General features: G+C 38.7%; 2 protein-coding genes across 3 annotated transcripts in view; both read left to right on the top strand.

The window, feature by feature from the left end:
• Positions 1–86: 86 nt before the first annotated feature.
• top1 (DNA topoisomerase I) lies at positions 87–19,339 on the top strand. Its single transcript, XM_037773843.1, has 21 exons — positions 87–291; positions 545–569; positions 4,943–5,039; positions 5,631–5,769; positions 6,029–6,084; positions 6,266–6,370; positions 6,463–6,553; positions 6,647–6,732; positions 6,888–7,003; positions 7,101–7,222; positions 7,332–7,454; positions 7,543–7,730; positions 9,303–9,447; positions 9,587–9,730; positions 10,571–10,756; positions 11,290–11,358; positions 11,509–11,623; positions 13,446–13,573; positions 13,735–13,829; positions 14,092–14,241; positions 18,172–19,339. The coding sequence occupies exons 1-21, from the start codon at positions 259–261 to the stop codon at positions 18,272–18,274; spliced, it is 2,316 nt and encodes a 771-aa protein (XP_037629771.1). The 5' UTR covers positions 87–258; the 3' UTR covers positions 18,275–19,339.
• Positions 19,340–21,288: 1,949 nt separating this feature from the next.
• plcg1 (phospholipase C, gamma 1) overlaps positions 21,289–24,128 on the top strand; it is a 30,619-nt gene continuing 27,779 nt past the window's right edge. The window contains exons 1-2 of one of the 2 annotated variants that reach the window (XM_037772820.1): positions 21,289–21,602; positions 23,412–23,699. In XM_037772820.1, the coding sequence (XP_037628748.1) occupies positions 23,483–23,699 (217 nt within the window). In that variant the 5' untranslated portion in view covers positions 21,289–21,602; positions 23,412–23,482. Of the gene's footprint in view, positions 21,607–23,411; positions 23,700–24,128 lie in introns of both variants that reach the window. The other variant, XM_037772822.1, reaches the window with a different exon arrangement.

Here is a 24,128-nt window from a genome sequence, read left to right as displayed (position 1 = left end):
TCAATGTAATAAAAAAAAATGAGAATGACTGAAAGGATGAGGATGGTTTTGACATTGTGATGCTGCTGCTTCAGGTGGGACCACACAGAGTATTTTTCTCAGGTCTGTTTTGCGCATGCGCAGTAGGTTGAACGCTGGGACTCCATTCCAGTCTGTCAGTGAGGGTTCCCTGTTAGCATCTCATCCTCTGGACAGCTGTGTGTCTCTATACTGTGATAAAACTTCACCTGCTTTAACAAAACACAAACAACCTGAACCATGAGCGGAGACCACGGACACGGAGACTCTCAGGTAAATAGATTCATGATTTTATTATAGGGGCTATTTGTGTTAATTCCTAGGTAATAACTGAAACGTCATGATGTGAAATAACTAAAGAAACTAAATAAATAATCAGTTTTAGTGAACACTTTTGACATGTATGTGGAGCATTTTATTGCATCAAATATACATGTATTTGTATGTCTTGTATAACTTGAATAACCTGAGCTACCGGCGTTTTCAAAATACAAATATGAAAATCATCTTTTTCCACATTTTCCAGGTGAATTGTGGATCTAAAGGAAGCGGTAGGTCCTCTGATGAGGTTTTTTCTTATTCATACTGTCTCTTATTATCCAGTCTGAATCGTGATGTGTCTGTCTACACTGTTAGTTTTTTTAAAAGGACCAGAAATGGCGTCCCAGAGACTAAGTCCCTTCTCCTCCTCTCTCTTGCGGCTATTGTTCAAAAAGAGGGTCTCAAATGCACACTTGCACACCTCGGTTTATTAATCTGCTTTGGTATTCAGAAAGGGCCTGGCTTCGTGTTTATTTTGCATGCTTTAGATTGAAAATATGTGCGTGCAATCACAATGAATTTTGGAGCCGAAAGTGGCAGAATTGGGGCTGAGGACTTAGTCTCTGCGCCATTTTCTTTTTTCTTGTATTGGAGCAGCCAGCCAGCCGATCATACAGACTAACTGTCTGCCGTGATATGGAGGCTGAGAGCTGGGAGGCTTATCTGAACCTCTCCCTGCCTCCTATCTCACCACCAGCTGCCTCCATCTCTCTGCTATACAGACACACATTTATCTGCACTGACAGCATGTTAATGCACACACATGAGTCTAATAAGCCTCCAAGCAGCAAACCTTCATTCTGAGCTCACTTCCATGCAAAACTCTAGTTTTCATCACTAAACTTGCTTTAACATGTCTTTCTCTCCCAAAACCACTCAGAAAAATTTCATGAAAAAAAATTAATTGTATAATATGTGAAATAATTTCAGTTTAGCATGTTGAAAAGTTTCATGAAAAAAAGTCATAGTATAGTATTTTGAATTTTTTTTTTTTTAAAGTCATACTATATTGTATGTCGAAAAATGTCATGGAAAAACTTAATTGTATAATATGTCGAAAAATGTCTTGAACATTTATCTGCACTGAGAGCAGAGTCTAAAACTACCGAATCACAAGAAAAAAAGAAAGTTGCATTACGTTATTAAAAGCATTATGCCCTGAGCAGACATTTTTGCACAGATTATTATAGCCAAACTATTATAGTCTAAAACTACCAAGTCACAGAAAAAAAAGAAAGTTGCACTATATTATTAAAAGCATTATGCCCCTGAGCAGTCATTTTTATCAAATGTAGTATCAAATCTTCATTCTGAGCTCACTTCCATGCAACACTCTAGTTTCCATCACTAAACTTGCTTTAACATGTCTTTCTCTCCCAAAACCTCTCAGAAAAATTTCATGAAAAAAAATTAATTGTATAATATGTGAAATAATTTCAGTTTAGCATGTCGAAAAGTTTCATGAAAAAAAGTCATAGTATAGAATTTTGATTTTTTTTTGAAAAAAAAGTCATACTATATTGTATGTCGAAAAATTTCACGGAAAAACTTAATTGTATAATATGTCGAGAAATGTCTTGAACATTTATCTGCACTGAGAGCAGAGTCTAAAACTACCGAATCACAAGAAAAAAAGAAAGTTGCATTACGTTATTAAAAGCATTATGCCCCTGAGCAGACATTTTTGCACAGATTATTATAGCCAAACTATTATAGTCTAAAACTACCAAGTCACAGAAAAAAAAGAAAGTTGCACTATATTATTAAAAGCATTATGCCCTGAGCAGACATTTTTATCAAATGTAGTATCAAATCTTCATTCTGAGCTCACTTCCATGCAACACTCTAGTTTTCATCACTAAACTTGCTTTAACATGTCTTTCTCTCCCAAAACCTCTCAGAAAAATTTCATGAAAAAAAATTAATTGTATAATATGTCCAATAATTTCAGTTTAGCATGTCGAAAAGTTTAATGAAAAAAAGTCATAGTATAGTATTTAGACATTTTTTTTTTTAAAGCAAGTTTAGTGATGAAAACTAGAGTTTTGCATGGAATTGAGCTCAGAATGAAGATTTGATACTTGGAGGCTTAGACTCATGTGTGAGCATTAACTGCTGTCAGTGCAGATAAATGTTCAAGAAATTTTTTGACATATTATACAATGAAGTTTTTCCATGAAATTTTTCGACATACAATATAGTATGACTTTTTTTCAAAAAAAATTCAAAATACTATACTATGACTTTTTTTTTCATGAAACGTTTCGACATGCCGAACTCTGAATTTTTTTCATGAAATTATTGGACATATTATACAATTATTTTTTTTCAGAAAACGAATTTCTCCTCAAGAAACACTCAAAAGTGGATTAATATGAAAAATATGTAATTTCTTCATAGAAACACATCTCTTGCAATGAAAACATACAAAACAGGCTAAATATGAAAGGGAACATAGTTTTCCAAAAATGTAAATAATAGTTGGCCTCCAAGCCGCAAATCTTCATTCTGAGCTCAATTCCATGTAAAACTCTAGTTTTCATCTCTAAACTCGCTTAATATGTATTTGTCTCCCAAAACCTCTCAGAAAAATGTCATGAAAAAAATTAATTGTATAATATGTCGAATAATTTAAGAAAAAAATTCAGAGTTTAGCATGTCGAAATATTTCATGAAAAAAAGTCATAGTATAGTATTTTGAAATTCCTTTGAAAAAAAAGTCATACTATATTGTATGTCGAAAAATTTCCTTAAAATTTTTTATTGTATAATATGTTGAAAAATGTTTTGAAAAAAAGTCATAGTATAGTATTTAGAATTGTTTTTGAAAAAAAGTTTAAGTATAGTATGTCGAAAAAATTCTTCCACTACATTATTGAAAGCATTATGCCCCTGAGCAGTCATTTCTGCACAGATTATTATAGAGTATCTGTTACTCCTGCAAAGTTGAGAGCACTTATTTTTTCTTGGAGGCTTAATTTGCTGCCCTGATGTGATGGAAAAGCAAAAGCAAGTCTGTGGGAATTGATTTGGTTTATAATTGGAGATGTGTGTTACTGTTTCATATATAGCAGATATAATAAGGCTACCCCGTTATTAAAGTGCCATGACAACAGGGCGCCACGAGGTGATGATCAAGCCAAAGCAAGGTCTACCTCGGGAGGGATTTCACTACACAGCAGGAAACATTTTAATATCAAGACTCATGTAAAAAATAATTGTTGCAGCCTAATCATTAGATTAGCTGCACTGAGAGTATGAAAACTCCCTCTCAAGCACAATCTCATGTTTTAAAGATCTCAAAAGTTGGATAAAAGCCTGCTGGAAAAAAATATTGTTATAGATATATTAGAGGCGTTGAATGTTGTGAGAATGTAGTCGGAATATTTCATTGATCTTGTGGCGAATATTACATTATGACAAGGTCACTATCGAGTCCCCTTTCTTTTGTGAGGGAAACAGCATCTCCAGCATCACCATACAGGTGTGGCCTGGAGGATGAACCTCAGGGGGGATTGTGGGTCAGCTGCAGCAAGTGTGTGTGTGTGTGGGATGATGCAGGTCACTGAGGGCTAATAGTGACTTTCAACAGTATAGGGTGCAATATAAAAGAAATATTATACAAAAATATATATAGATGATGTTTTTTTCTTTTCTCTGTCTGCTTCTGTTAAAGAGGACCTATAATGCTTTTGTGCCTTCCCATACTTGCCAACCTTGAGACCTTAAAAAAGAAAAAGATGAGTTTCCTGAATTCTGGTTACTTAAAAAAAGAGTGAAAATAACAAAATAATAAGTATACTGCAACAGCATTTTATGTTAAACTTTTGATTTCACCTTTAACTCCCAGGAGAGAAAACTGAATAATTCACTCCTCTGGTGTGAACTTGGCGTGCGAATCTCTGGCATAAACTAATATTCATCCGTTTTTATTTATTTTTGCTCCGGCTTGAGTATTTCTTTCTCTTAGTTCTCTCCATTTCTCTCTCCTTCTCTCACTCACTGAAGGTTCTTTCAGTCACAACACGACAACGGCACCACTGCACTCTGAAACCCATTATTTCGAACGGCTAGCACCTTGCCGCCTTGCTTGAAGTCCCACCTTTTCTTCCGTAACGTGGTGATGTCACCAAGTAACATATTTGCATAATATCTGTCTTGCAGCTAGTTTGACTCGACCTCAAACAAAGCTAGTTAGAGCGGAGCTGGAGCGAAGTCCAAAGAGTTTGGTTTCGGTTGACCAATCACAACAGAGTGGGCCAGCTGACCAATCAGAGCAGACTGGGCTTTTTGGGAGGGAGTGATTCAGACAGAGGGTGAAAAGAGGTGCTGCATCACAGCCGCTATGAGAAAAATAATGTGTTTTTTGAACATTAAAGCATGTACACATATTCTAGTAGAAACCCAAAATACAAGAATGCACCTGAAGAAAGGGTCAAGCATAATAGGTTCTCTTTAATACACTTCCTTGCTCAAATAAATGCAAATGACGTCCAAATCTATTCTCAGAGATAGGCCTACACATATGGCAAAAATATTATTTATGCAGATTTCTTTTTTTTTTAATGCTGCTAGACAAGTTGATCTGTCCTTTGTATCACAGACACCCACAAGCATAAAGACAAGCACAAAGACAAGGAACACAGACACAAAGACCACAAGAAAGACAAGGAGCGAGAGAAAATCAAGCACGGCAACAGGTAGGATATCTGCATCTTCCTCTCATTTGTTTGGGTCAAAAACATCAAGTTTCTTTGCACTCAGTGTTACCTTTACCTCCTGTACATATCCTCCAGTATACATTCTGTTGTGAGTTAGTGGTTTTAGCTGACATATCTGAATCTTTAATGAGGGGGATAATGACAAAGTCAAACATAACATTAAAAAAAAGCAAGCTTTTCAACAAGAACATGAAAGCATCTCCCAGGGTGCTGCTGATTTAATTGAAAGAAATAGAACCCTGTTGTGTTAAATCAGCAAACATACATCACAAAGACTCCATGAAATCCACTTTTATGAATGACATCTGCAGAGCATTGTAATTTGAACCCTTGTGGGAGTCGGACAGTGGTTTTTCTTTTTGTCTGGTTAAAATACTTGTGGGCTGCAGGATGTCTGTAGAGTCACAACTTTGGCCATTCTTATTGGCAGTTGTCCACGACACTGCCGTTGTTTCTTAAAAGTTGTTATTGCTGGTGTGTTTTGTCAATGACATCTTTTGTGTCCGTGCATCTGGACCACGTCTGACCTCTTGCACTTGACCTCTGACCCCTGTGGCTGCTGTGTTGCAGCGAACATAAGGACCACTCTGAGAAGAAGCACAGAGACAAAGACAAAGAGAAGCTGAAGCACAGCAATGGCAGCTCAGACAAGCACAGGGAAAAACACAAAGAGAAAGACAAGGACAAAGAGAAGAGGAGAGAGGAGAAGGTTTGTCAACGGGAAGTCAGCCTGCCTTTTAACACCGGCCGTGCGAGCCTTTAGTCTAAATATTACGTTTTGTTTTTTCCTCCACGAGAGCATTATTATTAAAAAGCTTTGTTTGCTACAGCCTTCCACGAACTCTGAATATAAGTACATGTTTAGACTGTCTGAACTTTGATTAAAGGTGTGAAAGTCATTGAAGTACATTATACTTATCAAAATACAGAGAGAGATATGCTTATATATTTTCCTCTTTTTCTCACAGATCAAATCATCCCATGTAGACAAGCCTAAAAAGGAGAAAGAAAATGGATATGTAAGGTAAATAACATCATCGCTTTGTTGTGTCTGATGTGGAATTAAAGTGATTATAAAGCAGTTCTGGCTATAAGTCATTTTGGAAAGAATTTACTTCATGCTTAGCATTTGCTTGGTTATGACTAATGAGATATTGCTTTACTAATATATACAATTGAATGTCTTCACTTCATTTGTGGCTTAGAGATACAAGCCCTGCTGCCATTAAGAGCGAGCCTGAAGAAGACAATGGCTTCTACCCCTCTCCCCAACACCACAAGCCCTCCAAACGCGAGTATGATGATGAAGAGTGGGTATCATAGAATTTTATACCAGATCTTTACTTTATGCTTTGTGCTCTGTAATCTGAGATATTTAGATTATCAATACATTTGATTACAGATTTGAATACAAGCCCAAAAAAGTCAAGACAGAGCATGACAAAAAGGCCAAGAAGAGGAAACATGAGTACGAAGAGGATGAGGAGGATGAGGTTCATTATGTTTTTTTTGTGTTGAATACATTCTCACATCTGTCTGCCTTTTTGTGTTCTCCACATTTATTTTGTTATCTTCACTCGTTTTAGGACGTCAAGCCCAAAAAGAAGTCAAAAGACAAAAGGGTAACAGAGGGAAAGAAAGCCAAAAAAGAAGAAGAGGAGAAGTGGAAATGGTAAGATAATGTTCGGGGACAAATTGTTCTTTTCCTCAGGAAATAACACACAAGGACAGCCAGCTGATATAAACAGCTGCTGAGAAGTAGAGATACCATATTTGTCTCTTCTCTCATGGGTTGTATTTTGTTGCTGTTTTGTTCGTGGTGATTAGGTGGGAGGAGGAAAGAGCTACCGATGGCTCCAAATGGCGCTTCTTGGAGCACAAAGGTCCAGTGTTTGCACCTCCATATGAACCCATGCCTGACAAAGTCAAATTTTACTTTGATGGTGAGTCCATCAGTTTAAAACATACATATTAATAAGGATTTTGATATATTTTTGGTCAAGATAAGAAGAGAATGTGATTTTTTTTCTGCATTTGCAGGTAAGCCTATGAAACTTAATGCGCCTGCTGAGGAAGTAGCTACATTTTTTGCCAAGATGTTGGATCATGAGTACACCACCAAGGACATCTTCAGGAAGAACTTCTTTAAGGACTGGAGGAAGGTGAGGAGATGAGAAATATTCAGGTGTTTCCAGCCAGAGTCTACAGAGGGTGTTGATGTTCAAGTATTTAAGTCCGTGCATGCTTCAGATGTCTTCTCTCTCATTTCAGGAAATGACATCAGAGGAGAAGTCAAAGATCACCGACCTGAACAAGTGCAACTTCAGTGACATGAATGAGTACTTCAAGGCCCAATCAGAGGCTAGGAAACAGATGTCAAAAGGGGAGAAACTGGTAGGCCTGCATTCACGCAGACTCTCCCAACCCTGAAAAACATCATGAAATCTCTCATTGTCTTTTCATGTTTTCACACTCTTTGTAGAAAATCAAAGAGGAGAACGAGAGGCTCCTCCAGGAGTACGGATTCTGCATCATGGACAACCACAAGGAGAGGATCGGAAACTTCCGCATCGAGCCGCCGGGCCTTTTCCGAGGACGAGGCGATCATCCCAAGATGGGCATGCTGAAGCGGCGCATCCGACCCGAAGACATCATTATTAACTGTAGCAAGTGGGTAATCTCACCACTACCGTTGTCACCCCCCTCACTGCCATGGATCTTTCCATTTTAGTTTAGCTTTTTGGATGCATAGTAAGAACACAAAACACCAGTATTGATAGTTTGTCTAGTTCTGAGTTTTAACCACAAGGTGGCGCTGTCAAACCATTGAAGGTGAGGTTATATTAAAGTACATTGTGGGACTAGTGCGTAAGTTATAAAGGTATGTTGTGAATATAGAGTGTTTTAAGTAGGTGCTTGTGGAAGCTATTAGTCTGTCAAAAAGACACCTACAGACTTATACCTCACATTCTTTGTTCTGCCCTTTACCCCTCTATTCCTGTTCAACCTCTTCTAACCACCATGTTGTGAGTTATTTATAGACCGTGGAAATATTTTTCTTTTATGTCTGTCACTCCATGCCTCAGGGGCAGTTTGTGAGTGGAAAGTCTAATTTGTAGCATCCAGTTGTCCTCACAGAGACACAAGCAAAACAATGTTACGTGCTGCATGTGGCATGTACAGTACGGCACAGATGTTTCGCTGACACGCACTCATGCCGGCACTGTGTCGAAGGTAGTCTTCCTGTCAGAGTGTGCTGTGTGTGTGCAAACAATAACACGACCCAGGGAGGACATGTCGACCCCCACATACTGGTGGTCATAATGGGGTTTGTTTAACAGTGACATTTCTCTGTACGCTATTGTCTCATAGCTGTAGTGTTTACAATATAATGTTAATCTTAGACTGACCCATTAAGATGAAAAGAAAGCCCTAATATTTTATGGAAGTGGATTTATTTCAGGTCTGTAATTAGTGTCATTTATTGTACCTATGAGGAAAGCACCTTAAAGGAACAGTGTGTTACATTTAGGGGGATCTATTGGCAGAAATGGAACATAAGATTAATAAGTATATTTTCTTCAGTGTATAATCACCTGAAAATAAGAATTGTTTTCGTTACCTTCGAATGAGCCGTTTATATCTACATAGGGAGCGGGTCCTCTTCGCAGAGCCAACCGCCATGTTTCTGCGGTAGCCCAGATCGGACAAACCACTGTGTTAACTTTTCCTGCTTCCTCTGTTGGTCTTGAGGAGCTGCAGCATTTATTTCTGCACAAACTACAACTTCCACTGTACATTTGCTTGATATTCTCAAAGCTAAACTAACTCTGTCTTCTGCTCCATTCGCTCACTTGTTTGCTCACAAACATTTACCACCGCTCTCTCTCTCTCTTGCTTCACCACTCATTTCCTACATACACACACACACTCTGCACACTGGCTCTGCTATTCTCCCAAATGACCTATGCTACTTTAACAACAACTGGCTCTAGAGAGGGCCATTCGTTTTTTCTCGTTGGCCACCGTAGTTCTCCTACATGCTTGGCACAGGTTTAAGTTGGTATCAATCTGCAACCTCGTTGCTAGATGCCCCCTAGATCTGACACACTGCACCTTTAATCAGCACACAGGTCTCAGTGGACACTGCCCCCAGAGAAACCGCAGTGCTAAACATACATATGGCACAAGCTGTCAACACATTTCACACTTATTTATAGTAAACCTGCCTCTTTTCTGTAGAGACTCCAAGCAACCTAAACCTCCCCCAGGGACAAAGTGGAAGGAGCTTCGCCATGACAACAAGGTGACCTGGCTGGCATCTTGGACAGAGAACATCCAAGGCTCCATCAAGTACATCATGTTGAATCCTAGCTCCAGGATCAAGGTACCTGTGCTCTCACAGCTTCAGCTAAAATCCTGACTTAATCCTAAATGTAAATATTTCACAAGTTATTCCTTGATGAAAAAAACGATTCGTCTGTTTCCGAATTGAGTAAACAATCTGTGTGTGTGTTTGTGTGCAGGGGGAGAAAGACTGGCAGAAATATGAGACTGCTCGACGGTTGAAGAAGTGTGTGGATCGCATCCGTACTCAGTATAGAGAGGACTGGAAGTCAAAAGAGATGAGGATCAGGCAGAGAGCTGTGGCACTGTATTTCATAGACAAGGTGAGGAGAAATATAGTAAAACTTAAACTAATTTATTACATTAACTGCTATATCTTTGATTTTAAAGGGGCTGTTTGTAAGAATCAGAAATTGCTTGTGACAGTGACACCTGCGCCCGTTAAGACAAAGACAGTCATTGTCCTTGAAGCTCGGGGTCCGTTTTGATATCCGAAACCTAACGATGGTCCCTCCATGAATCGAAGGCCCGGCCGTTGTTGAACCTAGTTTCCCTTCCGACGTCGGTCACATTCCTGTTTGATATAACTTTGTTTTTGTTTGTGCTTCCATGGAGTTTGTGTTGGAGTCTGAGTTGTGGTGGGGGCTGGTCATTTGTTGGCGTAAGCGGACTCCATTTGTAACTGAACATTATCTGTGGTTGCACAACGTTAGCCCTGTAGCAGAGCTGAAGAGAGTAAAGGCACATCCATTGGATTTTCCTAGAAAAATGGCCAGCATTCTTCTCATTAAAAGCAGGCTGATAGAGGAAACCCACACATTGGCAATAAAAAACGATGAATAAAAAACGTTTAAACGTGTAAAAATGTACATACAGTCCCTTTAACTTTTGATGCATATGAAAAAAAAGCACTGGATGGAGAATGAAATCTACCATCAGAGTAATGTTCCCCTCAATGCGACTTTGCACCCTCGCAACGAAATTTACTGTTTTAATTTGACTATAGACCCCATTTTATCATTTCCATTAACCACAAGGGCTCCCACTTAAAAAAAATACTGGTGTACTGTAAAAAAAAAAGTTAAGAGAACAAACCCTTAGAAAATGTTACCCTCTTAAGTCTTAATAATAATCCCAGTGTGTGATCATGTTTCCCCCTGTAGCTTGCACTGAGGGCGGGTAACGAAAAGGAGGAAGGTGAAACGGCGGACACAGTTGGCTGCTGCTCGCTGCGAGTGGAGCACATCAAGCTGTACTCCAAGTTGGACGACCAGGAGTACGTGGTGGAGTTTGACTTCTTGGGAAAGGACTCCATCCGCTACTACAACAAGATCCCCGTGGAGAAGAGGGTAAGGATGGGAAGGGACAGTGAGAAGAGGGACCTGTGGTAGACGCATTAAAGCACAAGACTGTGATTTGATGTGGTTTAATGAGGTTGGTGTTGGGTGTGTATTTGACAGATATGTGAATTTAGTGTTAATAAGATAAGTCGCTACGCTGAGGAGGATGTTTGCACAGACAGGTGATCAGGCACTAAAAGCTTTCCGTCAGCACTGCCTCGGAGGGCGGTCCGTTTCCTGCTATTAACAGAGTGTACAGACACAGATACACACACACATGCACACAGACATACACCACACACTGTGTGTGTTTTCAGTCATAATTGTTCAACACCCCTGTGTACCGTTTATTTGGCTACACTTCCTCTCTACATCCCCACTCACACATAGAAGTACATACAAAAGACACATTAACCTGCACTTGTCATCATGAACAGAAATAATATAGCACCCCCATGTGGCAGATATGTGATTGTGCATCCCTGAAGTGTTAAATGGAAGTGATTCCATGCTAAATGAATCTTTTCTGATTTCCTCTCAAGGTCTTTAAAAACCTCCAGCTGTTCCTGGAGAACAAGCAGCCTGAAGATGACCTCTTTGACAGACTGAATGTAAGAAACACACACATGAACATCAGCCTCCGAGGCTTCAGTCTAAGTGATCTTTTTAATTTCTAGTTTTAACGCTTGTATCACTCTGTTTCCTCTAGCTCTCCCAATTGAACCCTCTTTCCCTCTTTTCTTTCTCTGTGTCTCCTGCAGACTTCTATTCTGAATAAGCACTTACAGGAGCTGATGGATGGCCTCACAGCCAAGGTCTTTCGTACCTACAACGCCTCCATCACTCTGCAGCAGCAGCTCAAGGAGCTCGCCTGCCGTGAGTAACAGCAGCTTCGACCAGTCACACGCAGCTCATTTGAATGACACCCACACAGCTAAAACTCGTAATCACTCTTTACAGTTTGGCACAATTTTCTGGCAATTCAACCAATTCTAGCTTTGAAATTCTGCGGTGTCAAGTGAGAGACATACATGTACAAACACACATGAAAAATAATCGCTTTTGCACTTTTTTTGCGAGCTGAAAATGTTGATAAGATTCAACACAATTTGCTGCATAACTCTCAAAATAAATTAACAAAAGATTAAATTATGGGTAGGCATGGGTTTAAGTGTTTTTCTTAAATGTCTATGGACATTTTGAAAGATTAACAGCCTTTAAATGTTTGAGATTTGCACAAAAATGGAAAAGAATAACAGAAAAAAAGCTTTTTGGACCAGTATACTTTGCTGTAAACCACTTGATGATATCACAGGAGCTTACAGTAGTGTATGACAAGCCCAGGTAGCAATCGTATTGTTTATTAGCACACATTAAAGTCGTCACACAAAAAATAATGAAATCCATTCAATAAGTTAATATCTAATGGAATTCTAAAATGTCAAATTGATAGGAATCTGTTTTTATCAATAATGAGTCTCTTCAATAATGCATCATATGTGAATAGGATCTCTTTGGAGTTTATATCTGACAAAGACAGATAATAAAGCAAAACCTCCATGTAAATAAAACTGCCCGGTGTAGCTCTTCTCACACAGGGGAATAGTACAAAAGGCTTTGTAATAAAATATTCAACATGGAACATAAACTCATGTACTATAAAACGTACCTGACAGGGACAAATAATAAATCAGAACCTCCATGTAAATAAAACCGCCGCATCGTCTACACAAATTAAATAAATAACAAAACGTGAGTTGTAATGGGGCTCTTGGTGGTTAGGAAATGTAGTCAGTGATAGGGGGTGTCTAGTCTGGACACGCCAGGCAGGGATTATCCTTTGAAGGTTTTATTGTGAACATAAATAACGATACAGATGCACAGGAACTATTCCTAATACACTATTGTATAGAAGTGTGGATCTAAAGGAGAGGGGAACAAAACATCAATGTTAACTAATATAACTAAACCTCTCAAGTGGGACTAACAACTCTCCATAAATACAGGAAATAAACAGTGCTAAACAGGTACAAAAGACTATAAACTACAACGGGAATGTTACTCTATAGGCTACACATACGAGACGGATAAAGGCTGCCACTCACAGCAGGTAAACTTAGATATTACTCTACATCACCAACAGTAACCAATATCTTTACAATACAAATATAGCACTTGTGGTCATGAAAGCACACAAACAACAATTGAAACTTAACTTTGAAAATGAAATCAAACTGACAGCTGTGAGTGTTAACTTAGTTTACGGTGGCTTTAATCTTGTAGCATTGACCTGTCAAAAACAACGTTATAAATCCCAGTATGCTGAAATTATACATAGACAGATGAAGACAGACATTGTGATATTGGGGCAGCAAAAGTATAGGGGACAGGTGAAAGGGCCAAAGTCCATTTATATTGGGGATTGTAGAAGAAGAGAGGATGGAGGTGGGGCTTTGAATCCCACAGATACACAGTGTACACATACCAATTTAGGAAGCCTTCTCAGTCAGATAATATGTATATTTTGACAGATTTTGTAATTACATTAACAACAGGGACTGTACCTGTAATTTACTCTACATGACTGAGACTGATTGTGCCTTTAAATGCATAATCACTACACAATTTAGGTCAGTGATTTCAAAATGTAATTTTAAACTATTTCTCCTACATTGTTGTGTACTTGTTGGGTCTCCAGCTGATGACAGCCTCCCAGCTAAAGTCCTGTCATACAACCGAGCCAACCGGGCGGTGGCCATCCTCTGTAACCACCAGCGAGCTCCACCCAAAACATTTGAGAAGTCCATGCAAAACCTTCAGACCAAGGTAAACTCGTGTTCCACCTTTCCTCCACAAGTTATGATGTCTTGGTGCCGTCTTGGTAGAAAATTGTGATTCTTTTGTCATTATGGAAAATAAAGACATTCCCTCTTTCTACGAGATGCAGATTATCTACTTCACTCAGGACGTGTTTGTTGTGATTGCAGATCGACGAGAAGCAGAATCAACTGTCAGCAGCCAGGAAGCAACTGAAGGCTGCCAAGGCTGATCACAAGGCTTCCCATGATGACAGGAGCAAAAAGTAAGAAATCCTGACTGCTGCTAACCGCTGTGAAAGACTGTCACAGTTCTATACGTTACTTACCCCTGGTGGGGTTTAATGCCACTAAGTTTTATCTGTACAGACTACTAAACGTCAAATTCACGATGATGTGTTTTTGACTCCATCTCTCTAATTCTTCCTCTCTCTATGTGTGTTTGTCTCCCTGTCTTTCTCTGTATCTCTCTCTGGTTCTGTATCTATGTTTTATTCCTCCCTCTGTCTGTCTTTGTGTCTCTCTCAGGACTGTGGAGTTGAAGCGTAAAGCTGTCCAGAGGATAGAGGAGCAGCTGATGAAGCTGCAGGTTCAGGCCACAGACAGAGAGGAGAACAAGCAGATTGCTCTGGGCACCTCCAAGCTCAACTACCTGGATCCACGCATCTCTGTCGCATGGTATTTATGTGGCACAGCAGAAGCTGTTTACCTCTTATTTGATCACAGGTGTTACTACAGTAAAAAAACCTGTGACATTAAATGAGTAAGCCGCCTACTGTTTAATAAACCAGCTTTCTCTGATCGGGTGGGTGCGCGGGGTGCATATCTACCTTTGGTGACAGAAAGGCAGGAAATGCTCTTGCATTGTAGGAAAAGGAGCAGCAAAGCAAAAAAGCTAACGGCTGCAGAAGGAAAATAAGAGGAAGAAAAGCCTGTGAGCGTGAGGAACAATGGGGTTTGTTTCTGAAAGCCAGGGAGCGTCCCCAAACAGCACTCCTTCCTCCATGTGGGAAGTCAATGAGGAGCTGTCTGTGGCTGAATAGAGCGCCAGGCCACAGCGAAGGGGAAAAGTGGTCAGCCCTCCCTAACCCGTGCCCCACAGCTATTTATGGAGAGCCTCCTCCTCAAGCACAATGGATACAGGAATGCTCCGTGTGTTTTGCCTGATTGTAAGGCGTAAGGGACGGGGTCCCCCCTTGTAGGGTGGTGCATGAGAACCTAGCGGTATGTGTGAATATGTGTAACAGAGATGAAAACACTGAGTCGAATCAGGTTGATTGCTCGCCGGGATGACGTATTATTCTGTCATGCAGAGAGTGTAGTAGGTTCAAACTGTAAAGAGATTGGCTAAAACAATCTGTTGCCCTTCTTAGCACAGTTGACTTGACTGTTGAGAAACCTCATCAAATTAGTTATGTAAATAATTCAAAATAAGCAGGGAATTATCTGTTTTTCTGTTTAGCTAGCTAGTAGGCTAGCTGCTTAAAGGGACAGTGTGTAGGATTTGGAGGCATCTAGTGGTGTGGTTGCAGATTGCAACCAACTAAGTACCACTCCGCTCACTCCTCCCTTTCCAAGACTGCGGTAACGTGAGCCGCTGTGTGCAAAACTGTGGTAACGTTGTTTGCCTCGCTCAGAGGCCTTCCTTACCATAATAATACTATTTTAGTAGCAACGGAAGTCAGACGGCGGCTGGCGGCACCACGGTTTTGCATTCTGCGGCTCACATTATTGTAGTTTCACCAGCATATTGGAGATAACGTTAATATGCGAAAGGCTCTCTCTAGTGTTTGGTTTGTCTGTTCTTTGCTACTGTAGAAACATGACGGAGCAACATGGCGGACTCCATGAAGATTACCCACTCCCTTTGTAGATATGAAGGGCTCATTCTTAGCTAACAAAAACACAATGATTCTTAGTTTCAGTTGATTATACACAAATGAAAACATAGCTATGAATATTGTATTCCTGTTCTGCTAATAGATCCACCAAAATGTTACAGACTGTTCCTTTAAGTTTGATTCATGTATGCCAGATATGTTGAGTGTCTCTCATTCCTGTTAATATGTTGCTAATTATGATACTATTATATTATGCTATGCACTATATCATTATAATTTACTATTTGGGGAGTTACTGTAAAATAATTTAAAAAGATTAACAGGAAGTTAGTTTAACAAGAAAATGACAAGAGGTAGCTAGCTACCATAAATATTGATATTGGTTTTTTTTCTTCTGAGAATATCACTTTGGTTTACATATATACGATTATATTTTATTTATATTTTATTTATATTACTCAGTGGCAGTCCAATCTGTACTGTTTCATCACCACCTTTTGTCAGTAGCTCCTTCATTTTTGCTTCACATTATTTTGTGGAACAGTAACCTCTAATAACACTGCACTCAACAGTCAAGTACAGCTAGTGTGAATCTTAGCATTTTATTGTAAACCTCTTCTAGTGTGACCTCCTTACAGACTCAAAAAACTGAATTAAAGTTTTATCCAAAATGGGAACACAGGTGTGCCCTAAAATTTGAACCATTTGGTTCAAATAAGTTATAATATATAAGTTAATATATATTGTAATTTTAGTCGTATATTGTTTTTCCTCTGAATTTCACAATATGTCAGAGGAAAATGTTGATATGCCCAACGACCTCATCTTTGTCCTCTGTCATTATGCCTTTGCATTTACTGCATTATGTTACCCACTTGCTAGCTTGCTAAATTGATAGCCTCCGTGGCTTCTAGACGCCGACAACAACGTTAATATTGCCGTTGCTTGGCAGCGGTGTTCTCACAACTTGACCACTTGAATGCCAAGCATATTGTGTACACGACTTCCCATGTTGTAAACACGAGCTCACGAGTTTCATTCGAAGGCACCAATAGTCACGCTGGACTCACGGGTTCCCTTTGTTTTAAATACATTGAGTGAAACATTGGTATTTGTTCGCTGTGCATCTTGGTGCATAACACCAGAGTATAGCTATGACGTTGCAGCATTTTAGGACAGAGACGTCACTTGTAGTCCCCGCTCCCTCCTCGAATGGTTTGGTTTGCAGAACAGTGGCGAGAAAGTGATGAATGATGGTCTGTCCTGTCAGGCTCGAAAAAAGAATTGAGAAAAGCTCAGGCCAAGTGAAATATACATGGTTGAGCCAAGCTCTCCAACAGGCCTGCAGACATTTTCACATGGTCATCTCAGGTAAAACACAGGTGGTACTAATTACATTAGCGATGGCTTTGTCCAATTAAAGTGTCCCAGAAAGCCGTGACAGTGAGCCAGCATGCACAATGGACCCTTTTACAGCAGCCATTTTTATATATCATAACAGGACAAGCACAGGTGTTATCAATAACATTCAGAACGAATTCATTCCATTTAGGTAAGCTAGTTTCAGGCTCCTGGTATTTCGCATGCTGGCTCACTAGCATATCTTACTGGGACACTTAATGGAACTGAGCCATCGTTAACCAAATTTGTTTCACATGTGCTTTTCCTGCTATGACAAGTCAAAATGTCTGCCGTTGAAAAGCTCTACCCCAAGAGCCAATCATATGAGTGAATCAAAGTTATAGATTATAGAATATATTACACTAATATAGCAATATATTATGGAATCTTTCCGAGTTCATTATTAAAAGCAGTTAACAAGCAATGGTCACCAATCAAGTCCCAACAACATCTAACTATACAGCAAGGAGTCGCTCATCCGATCTACTTCACACTTGGCGGGTGTATCGCTTGGGACCCCATGGAGCGCAGTGTCGAATGTGGTGCAGTTTGGTGGCACTATAACAATAAACTTTACATTTTGGCCTGTAACCTCTGAACTGTAAGTCTCAGAAACAAAATGATGGTCCAGACGAGTCTATCTGTATAAGCTACACCCATTTGCATCTAGACTGATTATCTGCCATTTTGAATTTTGTCCCAATCTGAATTTTTGCAACTCCTCCCTACACATTTTGAGTGATCATCACCAAATTTGGTACAGAACATCTCTGGACCAAGCTGGTCTCCAGATTTCTGATGTTCCATACAGTTTTGCTATAGCTGGCCCTCAAAGTTAGCTCAGATAGCTGTGGGCAGGGCTTATATTACAAGAAATGTAATATCGCCCGAACTCTGTGTGCTATTGGGACCACATTTGGTGGACATGTGTAGATATGATATCTGAATGACTATGGCAAATTTGGTGACATTTGGCCAATAGGTGGCGCTGTAGCAGCATCATCTAACATCAAGGAACCTCTGTCTGTCTGTCTGTGTAAGTATGACTGACTCTCTCATATCTGGAGAACCGTTCATCCAATCAACTTCACACTTGGGGGTTGCAAGAAGCCATACTTCTCAGCAGCGCTGCAAACTGCACTTCTGGGGGCCAAGAAATCGCTCCGTTTCGGGACGGGCACGCGCAACAAATGGGCACAGCACTAGTTAATGCAATGCACATGAGCCGAATAGTTTTAGATTTTCTGATGACAACTGAATCACAGTCAGTTCTTCATGGAATTTCCTACATAGTGAACAGTGGGCAGTGTTTCAGCCAGTGAGTGGATGAGCTAACTTTAACTGGTCCATCTTCCCTCCTCCCCAGGTGCAAGAAGTGGGCCGTTCCCATTGAGAAAATCTACAACAAAACCCAGAGAGAGAAGTTTGCCTGGGCGATTGACATGGCCGAAAAGGACTATGAGTTTTAAACGCACTTAATGTTTTACCTTTTCTAAACATGCCTTTGATTGTAGAGATGGTTTGTAGTTGATGTCAAATGATTCCACTGTGTGGTTACTGCAGGGCTGTGAAGCTTTGTTGGAGCTGTGACCACTGTTTAATAATTGTGCTGTATATATATATGGATTGATTGTGAATATAGGAAAATAACTCCTGAACCATTTGACCAAGCTGCCAAAGGGCATCTCTCTTAAATACAATGTCAGTAGTGTGTATGTAGCTGCAGCTATCTGCCCATGATCAAACACCTATGAACACATTAGTATTATCTTTTGTCAGACACGACTGTACTGAAATTTGTAAGCCATCAGATTTATTGAGACATTCTATATTCTCATAGAATAATGAATTAATAAACGTTTGTATGGGAGACTGTGAGGAACAACATGAGAGATGACAGGATGAATTTTATTCTGTGGAATAGTGTGAAAGATTGGTACAATAAAAAGACAGACTGATGTGAAGACAGTGTGGAGAATAGAAACCCTATGCTCATATAATTATTAGCACACAGAATGTCATTTCTTTCCATTTAGTTTGATTTTATTGTTTATTTCAGGGATGTATATATTTTATCATTTTTCAGTAACTATGATTCAGTGTTTTATAAAAATGTGTGCTGTATGCATTGTCAACAAGAAGCTCTTCATTGCTCATATGCAACTTGTGTGTGTGTCTGTTTCCACAGTTTTACAATGGTAACATTCCTCTTGGTTACTTGAAACAGCTGAAGTACAGCGTTGTGTGCTTTGTGTGCTGGAGCTAAAAAGAGACTGTTCCTTCAGACAGAGACGTTTTCTAAGAGGGATGTGGATATTGCCAAAAAACGATCACAGAAGTCTATCATGTAGTGTGCTGTTTGTATTGCTGTGATTAAGCAGAAAGTGTCCTCCTTAATTTACAAATGTGAATGGATATTCTAACTTTTGTCATTAATATTTCTTGCTATTTGATCATTTAACCCCACGACTCCGGATTGGTTGAATGCTTATTGTTTTGAGCTTTGTAGTTTTCAGAATAAAACATCAACCTTGTCCTTTTTGTCCTTGCTTTTTTCTGTCCTTTTTTTATTTATATGTGTGAAAAAGGGATTAAAACAAGAAGCTGATCCCTTGAATATACAAAATGAATCTTGTTAGAGATGTAATCAACATTGATCAGTCAAGTCAGGGGTCATAGTCCATTTCTCAATGATTTGTCTCAAAAACAATATATTTCTCAATAATATTTTCAATTTTTATTTCATTCCCATTTAGATAAATGGTCAAAATACCATGCCATCGTTTTTGTAGGAAGAACAAAAGTACATTCATTTAATAATTATAAGAATAAAACTTTTTATTGGTAATTTGGATTTTGTAATGAAGTGCAGTATTATTTACAGGAGGAATAATTACAAAGTTACCTGTTAACTTGACAAGTTGGGATGTTATGTTGAGTAGACAGCTAATTATGAAGTACAGTACCAGCACAAGGTCTACTTCTTTAAGAGGCCGACAACAGGCGCTCCTACTGGAGACATGAGCTGCGTCAAGCTGACGAGAGACACGCAACATTACCGGAAGTACGGTAATTATGTCAAAATAAAGGCGAAATTTGTCTGTAGCATACAAAAACAAATTGTTCTGAGACTTATGACCATGTCCACAAAAACTTTGTTATCGAAAAAGGCTGTGTGTTTCAGATTGTGTCCTCCATTTATTTATTTTTATTTATGTTTTACAACTTTAAACATTTCTTAGACTCAAAGCTAATCAACGAATCAGTAATGGAAAAATAATAATTACACGGTAGGCTAAAAACTGGGCCATATTCAGATCCAGTACCAATACAACAGTGTACATTGCAAGTAAAAAACTTTACAAGAAAAAAAAAGTTATATTGCAAGAATAAAGTCATAACTTTACAAGAAAAAAAGTCGTAATATTACGAGAATAAAGTCATAACTTTACGAGAAAAAAGTCGTAATATTATGAAATAAAGTCATAACTTTACAAGAAAAAAAGTCGTAATATTACGAGAATAAAGTCGTGACTTTACGAGAAAAAAGTCGTAATATTACGAGAATAAAATCAAAGCTTTACGAGAAAAAAGTCGTAATATTACGAGAATAAAGTCATAACTTTACGAGAAAAAAAGGTTGTAATATTACGAAAATAAAGTCATAACTCTACGAGAAAAAAAGATTGTAATATTACGAGAATAAAGTCATAACTTTACGAGAAAAAAGTCGTAATATTACGAGATAAAGTCATAACTTTACAAGACAAAAAGTCGTAATATTATGAGAATAAAGTCGTAAATTTACGAGAAAGTCGTAATATTACAAGAATAAAGTCATAACTGTACGAGAAAAAAGTCGTAATATTATGAGAATAAAGTCAATCTTTACAAGAAAAAAGTCGTAATATTATGAGACAAAGTCATAACTTTACAAGAAAAAAAGTCGTAATATCACGAGAATAAAGTCATAACTTTACGAGAAAAAAGTTGTAATATTACGAGAATAAAGTCATAACTTTACGAGAAAAAAGTTGTAATATTACGAGAATAAAGTCGTAACTTTACGAGAAAAAAGTCGTAATATTACGAGAATAAAGTCATAACTTTACGAGAAAAAAGTTGTAATATTACGAGAATAAAGTCATAACTTTACGAGAAAAAAGTCGTAATATGACGAGATAAAGTCATAACTTTACGAGAAAAAAGTTGTAATATTACGAGAATAAAGTCATAACTTTACGAGAAAAAAGTCGTAATATTACGAGATAAAGTCATAACTTTACAAGAAAAAAGTCGTAATATTACGTAATTTTCTCGTAAAGGTATGACTTTATTCTGGAGCCACTGGAGAGGGGCTAAAGAGCCCAATGTGGCCCCTGCATTAGTGTAACAAGGTTCCTTGACACGTCTTTTATTGTGAAAGCCTCAGCGGAAGCCTGGTGTTTGTCTCTGCTGGTCTGTGTGTGTGTGAGTGTGTTGGGGGGGGGAAGGGCCTACTGGATTTGATCTGATCTGGATCTGAGAGAGGACTAACTTGCGTAGTCTCACCACGGTTCCTCTCTGTCTGCCTGCGTCTCTCTCTCTCTCTCTCTCTCTCTCTATGGACGGCCGGAGGCTAGAAGAGGGAACAGGGATTGTTGTAGTCGGGACCGCAGCGCTTCTCCAGGCCTCAGCGATGATTTAATCCCGGAAAAACCCGCTGGTGTTCGGGGGGAAAACAGGAGAAAACGACGGGAGGAGAGGAGGAGAGAGGAGCAGCCGTTGGAGATGTGCGGTCGGGCCGAGATTGCGGCGGTAGGTAACTACAGCTACAGCTCAGCGACGTGTTGTTTTCCTGTTGTTTTTCCTCTCCGCACGGTAAAGAGAAAATACAGGGAGAGAAAAGAGCAGAATATCCACAGAATAGCTTGTTTTTAAGGTGTAAAAGCAGCTATGACTCTTCTTTTTTTGGCCCAACTGAAATGCTAGCAGCTCACCGGCCCGTCTCCACGCTGTGAACAGACAGACGGTTCTTGTTATCCCTCTCTGCCATTCCTGTTGTATTCCTCAATAATGTGATGCCTTCTTGTATCCAAAAGGAAAACTTTTTGTTTTCCTGCAGCAGGTTACAGGCCTGTTGTTGGCAGTGTGTTAAAAATCAAACCTTCCCTTGCTGCTATAGATTAAAAAGGGGGTAACATGTTGGAGAGAAAGTTGATTAGCTTTAATCAACACGTTTTCTCCTTCCTTGGTTGCAGCTGTCATTTATTATTACATCACTGTTAAGGATAAATCACAGCTCCTGTTTGGGTTTAACAGTGTTAACAGTGGTACTCAATACTGAGAGTAACATTACCCATATATAAAAAATCAATATCACCATATGAGACATGGTATACTTTGCACACCAACTATTTTATCTATTTTTTACATGACTATGGACATTAAAAAAAGATTTAATAGCTACATTATGTTTATTTTTGTTTATAGCTTATTTTGTATATTGGTAGAAATTCAGTTTTTTTATTCTTATTTTATTCTAACGTTTTTATCTATTCTTTTGTTATTATACTGTTTACTTGCACCAACAAAACCAAAGCAAATTCCTAGTGTATACCTCTTACACCTGGCAATAAACACGATTCTGATTATATATTAGGCTGTCTAAGTACCACACTATGTACTTTTTCTGTAGGAGTTGTGACATAGGTTTCAGTCCATATTTGTGTAAAACAAAATATGTATAAGTCCATATTTAAAGCATACACATTTTACATTTTGCAATGCATAGTTTATTTCTTTATGTGTCATTAACGAGAGTATTTATTGCCTGGTATCATTAAGGAATTTGTTTAAAATGTCATTACTGTACTTTTTTAAGTTGTTGACATGTTAAACTTTGCACACCAACTATTTTATCTATTTTTTTACATGACTATAGACATTGAAAAAAGATTCAATAGCTACATTATATATATTAGGCTGTCTTAAGTACCACATTATGTACTTTTTCTGTAGGAGTTGTGACATCAGAGGTTTCAGATGTATCAGTCCATATTTGTGTAAAACAAAATATGTATATGTCCATATTCAAAGCATACACATTTTACATTTTGCAATGCATAGTTTATTTCTTTATGTGTCATTAACGAGAGTATTTTATGCCTGGTGGTATCATTAAGGAATTTGTTTAAAATGTCATCACTGTACTTTTTTGTTGTTGTTTTTGTCGGAAATGCATCTGTAAGATAAAGTAGACTTAACATTAACAATTTTTTTTGGTTAAATAGGATTTTATAAATGGGCATGTTTCAGGATTAATACTCATGCTACTCAATTTCACAAAATCAAAATATGGGTATTTTTTCAAAGTAAACAATATTTGTACTAAACGTGTATTTAAACAGGAAGATGAAAATCGAAAAAAAAAAATCTCTCATACTCTTGACAGCATATCTGCAGGAATATGAACATGTAATACATATGTTCAGTAAAGTTTTATTTAAAACGTGACTCCTGAAAGCATCAACTCCTCGCTGCTGTATAATGTGTGTGCAGCACAGACACACTAGAAGTCCCCGGTGAATTGTTGTTTCATGCCCCCCCCCTCTTCTCCTGCTGTAGGTATCCCTGTCTAGGCCTGGATTGAGCAGATTGTTCTGAGAGGAAACGGACAACAAACAGGGGAAGTGAACATGGCTGGGACCTCGGCTTTCTTTTCCAATGGACCTGTTCCGTGGATGGACAACGACACCGAGATGAACAACCTGTACCGAGACCTGGAGCTGGGGACAGTACTGACACTGTTTTATTCTAAGAAGTCCCAGCGGCCAGAGAGACGGACATTTCAAGTCAAGCTGGAGACCAGGACTATTATCTGGACCCGCGGCACGGATAAAATAGAGGGAGAGAGTGAGTAGCGCACAGACACAAACATACACACAGAACGAGTCGTAATGGTCCTGAGTGCTGGTTGTAAATGTGAAGGTGTTCATGCCAGAACTGGTTGGTTTACATACATTGAGAAATAGGATGTTGTGAGGTGCTCACAAAAGACTTAAGTGGTATTGTGAACAGCTGGTGAATGATGTCACATCACTTCCAAAATCCTTTAAATACAAAAAAACTGTAAGTTGTAAGGCTTGGTGAAACTAAATATCAAGAGATAATTGACTAAATGCATTAATACTGGAGATTAGAAGGTATTTTACATGCAAAGAAATCTGGAGAAACAAGGATTCGTAATGTGGAAATGAAAGTGAAACGGGTTAATTGTTCATTTTACACAGATAAAACATTATTAATTGTGCCTCCAAGACAGGAAAAGACAACAAGCTGTGT

This window comes from Sebastes umbrosus, chromosome 6, assembly GCF_015220745.1.
Source record: "Sebastes umbrosus isolate fSebUmb1 chromosome 6, fSebUmb1.pri, whole genome shotgun sequence".
NCBI classification, from domain to species: Eukaryota; Metazoa; Chordata; class Actinopteri; order Perciformes; family Sebastidae; genus Sebastes; species Sebastes umbrosus.
Note: the sequence above shows the minus strand (reverse complement) of the source record. Positions and strands in the feature narration are given on the sequence as shown.

Coding starts and splice junctions, on each gene's coding strand:
- top1 (XM_037773843.1), top strand. CDS start 259: ATGAGCGGAGACCACGGACACGGAGACTCTCAG. Junction 5,040..5,630: donor AAAATCAAGCACGGCAACAG/GTAGGATATCTG, acceptor GCTGTGTTGCAG/CGAACATAAGGACCACTCTG. Junction 6,733..6,887: donor GAAGAGGAGAAGTGGAAATG/GTAAGATAATGT, acceptor CGTGGTGATTAG/GTGGGAGGAGGAAAGAGCTA.